The sequence below is a fragment of the Salvelinus fontinalis genome, chromosome 5, assembly GCF_029448725.1.
Source record: "Salvelinus fontinalis isolate EN_2023a chromosome 5, ASM2944872v1, whole genome shotgun sequence".
Classification (NCBI taxonomy): domain Eukaryota; kingdom Metazoa; phylum Chordata; class Actinopteri; order Salmoniformes; family Salmonidae; genus Salvelinus; species Salvelinus fontinalis.
In genome coordinates this window covers 3041226-3046225 of record NC_074669.1, presented here as the reverse complement: position 1 = coordinate 3046225, position 5000 = coordinate 3041226, and the positions used below count along the sequence as shown (strand labels likewise).

Here is a 5000-nt window from a genome sequence, read left to right as displayed (position 1 = left end):
GTCTGGAGGGGGAATCGGTCTGGAGGGGGAAGTGTCTGGAGGGGGAAGGGGTCTGGAGGGGGAATCGGTCTGGAGGGGGAATGTGCCTGGAGGGGGAATGTGCCTGGAGGGGGAATGTGCCTGGAGGGGGAATGTGCCTGGAGGGGGAATGTGCCTGGAGGGGGAATGTGCCTGGAGGGGGAATGTGCCTGGAGGGGGAATGTGCCTGGAGGGGGAATGTGCCTGGAGGGGGAATGTGCCTGGAGGGGGAATGTGCCTGGAGGGGGAATGTGCCTGGAGGGGGAATGTGCCTGGAGGGGGAATGTGCCTGGAAGGTAGGGGGAATGTGCCTGGAAGGTAGGGGGGAGTGTCTGGAAGGTAGGGGGGAGTGTCTGGAAGGTAGGGGGGAGTGTCTGGAAGGTAGGGGGGAGTGTCTGGAAGGTAGGGGGGAGTGTCTGGAAGGTAGGGGGAAGTGTCTGGAGGGGGCGTCAGGAAGGTAGGGGGAAGTGTCTGGAAGGTAGGGGAAAGTGTCTGTAGGGGGCATCTGGAAGGTAGGGGGAAGTGTCTGGAGGGGGCGTCTGGAAGGTAGGGGGAAGTGTCTGGAGGGGGCATCTGGAAGGTAGGGGGAAGTGTCTGGAGGGGGAAGTGTCTGGAAGGTAGGGGGAAGTGTCTGGAGGGGGAAGTGTCTGGAAGGTAGGGGGAAGTGTCTGGAGGGGGAAGTGTCTGTAGGGGGAAATGTCTGGAGGGGGCATCTGGAAGGTAGGGGGAAGTGTCTGGAGGGGGCATCTGGAAGGTAGGGGGAAGTGTCTGGTAGGTAGGGGGAAGTGTCTGGAGGGGGCGTCTGGAAGGTAGGGGGAAGTGTCTGGAGGGGGCGTCTGGAAGGTAGGGGGAAGTGTCTGGAGGGGGCGTCTGGAAGGTAGGGGGAAGTGTCTGGAGGGGGCGTCTGGAAGGTAGGGGGAAGTGTCTGGAGGGGGCGTCTGGAAGGTAGGGGGAAGTGTCTGGAGGGGGCGTCTGGAAGGTAGGGGGAAGTGTCTGGAAGGTAGGGGGAAGTGTCTGGAGGGGGCGTCTGGAAGGTAGGGGGAAGTGTCTGGAGGGGGCGTCTGGAAGGTAGGGGGAAGTGTCTGGAGGGGGCGTCTGGAAGGTAGGGGGAAGTGTCTGGAGGGGGCGTCTGGTAGGTAGGGGGAAGTGTCTGGTAGGTAGGGGGAAGTGTCTGGAAGGTAGGGGGAAGTGTCTGGTAGGTAGGGGGAAGTGTCTGGTAGGTAGGGGGAAGTGTCTGGTAGGTAGGGGGAAGTGTCTGGTAGGTAGGGGGAAGTGTCTGGTAGGTAGGGGGAAGTGTCTGGTAGGTAGGGGGAAGTGTCTGGAAGGTAGGGGGAAGTGTCTGGAAGGTAGGGGGAAGTGTCTGGTAGGTAGGGGGAAGTGTCTGGAAGGTAGGGGGAAGTGTCTGGAGGGGGCGTCTGGAAGGTAGGGGGAAGTGTCTGGAGGGGGCGTCTGGAAGGTAGGGGGAAGTGTCTGGAAGGTAGTGGGAAGTGTCTGGAAGGTAGGGGGAAGTGTCTGGTAGGTAGGGGGAAGTGTCTGGTAGGTAGGGGGAAGTGTCTGGAAGGTAGGGGGAAGTGTCTGGAGGGGGCGTCTGGAAGGTAGGGGGAAGTGTCTGGAGGGGGCGTCTGGTAGGTAGTGGGAAGTGTCTGGAGGGGGCGTCTGGAAGGTAGGGGGAAGTGTCTGGAGGGGGCGTCTGGAAGGTAGTGGGAAGTGTCTGGAGGGGGCGTCTGGAAGGTAGGGGGAAGTGTCTGGAGGGGGCGTCTGGAAGGTAGGGGGAAGTGTCTGGAGGGGGCGTCTGGAAGGTAGGGGGAAGTGTCTGGAAGGTAGGGGGAAGTGTCTGGAAGGTAGGGGGAAGTGTCTGGAAGGTAGGGGGAAGTGTCTGGAAGGTAGGGGGAAGTGTCTGGAAGGTAGGGGGAAGTGTCTGGAAGGTAGGGGGAAGTGTCTGGAAGGTAGGGGGAAGTGTCTGGAAGGTAGGGGGAAGTGTCTGGAAGGTAGGGGGAAGTGTATGCATGTCTGTTTTAACGTGTGTGTTGTGTTTCTCCAGGGAAGTAGCAAAGCCAGGGCTCAGAGAGACAACAGTGACGGAGACATCAGTTCATCAAACTCAACACTGAACTCTACTGGACAGGTATCTATATATCTAACTCTACTAGACAGGTATCTATATATCTAACTCTACTAGACAGGTATCTATATATCTAACTCTACTAGACAGGTATCTAACTCTACTGGACAGGTATCTATATATCTAACTCTACTAGACAGGTATCTATAGATCTAACTCTACTAGACAGGTATCTAACTCTACTAGACAGGTATCTAACTCTACTAGACAGGTATCTATATATCTAACTCTACTAGACAGGTATCTATATATCTAACTCTACTAGACAGGTATCTATATATCTAACTCTACTAGACAGGTATCTATATATCTAACTCTACTGGACAGGTATCTATATATCTAACTCTACTAGACAGGTATCTAACTCTACTAGACAGGTATCTATATATCTAACTCTACTAGACAGGTATCTATATATCTAACTCTACTAGACAGGTATCTATATATCTAACTCTACTAGACAGGTATCTAACTCTACTAGACAGGTATCTATATATCTAACTCTACTAGACAGGTATCTAACTCTACTGGACAGGTATCTATATATCTAACTCTACTGGACAGGTATCTATATATCTAACTCTACTAGACAGGTATCTAACTCTACTAGACAGGTATCTAACTCTACTAGACAGGTATCTATATATCTAACTCTACTAGACAGGTATCTATATATCTAACTCTACTAGACAGGTATCTAACTCTACTAGACAGGTATCTATATATCTAACTCTACTAGACAGGTATCTATATATCTAACTCTACTAGACAGGTATCTATATATCTAACTCTACTAGACAGGTATCTATATATCTAACTCTACTAGACAGGTATCTAACTCTACTAGACAGGTATCTAACTCTACTGGACAGGTATCTATATATCTAACTCTACTAGACAGGTATCTATATATCTAACTCTACTAGACAGGTATCTATATATCTAACTCTACTAGACAGGTATCTAACTCTACTAGACAGGTATCTATATATCTATCTCTACTAGACAGGTATCTATATATCTAACTCTACTAGACAGGTATCTAACTCTACTAGACAGGTATCTATATATCTAACTCTACTAGACAGGTATCTATAAATCTAACTCTACTAGACAGGTATCTATATATCTAACTCTACTAGACAGGTATCTAACTCTACTAGACAGGTATCTATATATCTATCTCTACTAGACAGGTATCTATATATCTAACTCTACTAGACAGGTATCTAACTCTACTAGACAGGTATCTATATATCTAACTCTACTGGACAGGTATCTATATATCTAACTCTACTAGACAGGTATCTAACTCTACTAGACAGGTATCTATATATCTAACTCTACTGGACAGGTATCTATATATCTAACTCTACTAGACAGGTATCTATATATCTAACTCTACTAGACAGGTATCTAACTCTACTAGACAGGTATCTATATATCTAACTCTACTAGACAGGTATCTAACTCTACTGGACAGGTATCTATATATCTAACTCTACTAGACAGGTATCTAACTCTACTAGACAGGTATCTAACTCTACTGGACAGGTATCTATATATCTAACTCTACTAGACAGGTATCTATATATCTAACTCTACTAGACAGGTATCTATATATCTAACTCTACTGGACAGGTATCTATATATCTAACTCTACTAGACAGGTATCTATATATCTAACTCTACTAGACAGGTATCTATATATCTAACTCTACTAGACAGGTATCTATATATCTAACTCTACTAGACAGGTATCTATATCTAACTCTACTAGACAGGTATCTATATATCTAACTCTACTAGACAGGTATCTAACTCTACTAGACAGGTATCTACATATCTAACTCTACTAGACAGGTATCTAACTCTACTGGACAGGTATCTATATATCTAACTCTACTAGACAGGTATCTAACTCTACTAGACAGGTATCTAACTCTACTGGACAGGTATCTATATATCTAACTCTACTAGACAGGTATCTAACTCTACTAGACAGGTATCTATATATCTAACTCTACTAGACAGGTATCTATATATCTAACTCTACTAGACAGGTATCTATATATCTAACTCTACTGGACAGGTATCTATATATCTAACTCTACTAGACAGGTATCTATATATCTAACTCTACTAGACAGGTATCTATATATCTAACTCTACTGGACAGGTATCTATATATCTAACTCTACTAGACAGGTATCTATATATCTAACTCTACTAGACAGGTATCTATATATCTAACTCTACTAGACAGGTATCTAACTCTACTAGACAGGTATCTATATATCTAACTCTACTAGACAGGTATCTATATATCTAACTCTACTAGACAGGTATCTATATATCTAACTCTACTAGACAGGTATCTAACTCTACTAGACAGGTATCTATATATCTAACTCTACTAGACAGGTATCTAACTCTACTAGACAGGTATCTATATATCTAACTCTACTAGACAGGTATCTATATATCTAACTCTACTAGACAGGTATCTATATATCTAACTCTACTAGACAGGTATCTATATATCTAACTCTACTAGACAGGTATCTATATATCTAACTCTACTAGACAGGTATCTAACTCTACTAGACAGGTATCTATATATCTAACTCTACTAGACAGGTATCTAACTCTACTAGACAGGTATCTAACTCTACTAGACAGGTATCTATATATCTAACTCTACTAGACAGGTATCTATATATCTAACTCTACTAGACAGGTATCTATATATCTAACTCTACTAGACAGGTATCTAACTCTACTAGACAGGTATCTATATATCTAACTCTACTAGACAGGTATCTATATATCTAACTCTACTAGACAGGTATCTATATAT

At 44.9% G+C, this 5000-nt stretch overlaps 1 protein-coding gene across 3 annotated transcripts in view; it reads left to right on the top strand.

The window, feature by feature from the left end:
• Positions 1-5000, top strand: part of tbc1d1 (TBC1 (tre-2/USP6, BUB2, cdc16) domain family, member 1) — a 132895-nt gene that overhangs the window by 44467 nt on the left and 83428 nt on the right. For all 3 annotated transcript variants that reach the window (XM_055922051.1, XM_055922050.1, XM_055922052.1), the window contains one exon: positions 2060-2143. In XM_055922051.1, the coding sequence (XP_055778026.1) occupies positions 2060-2143 (84 nt within the window). The remainder of the gene's footprint in view (positions 1-2059; positions 2144-5000) is intronic.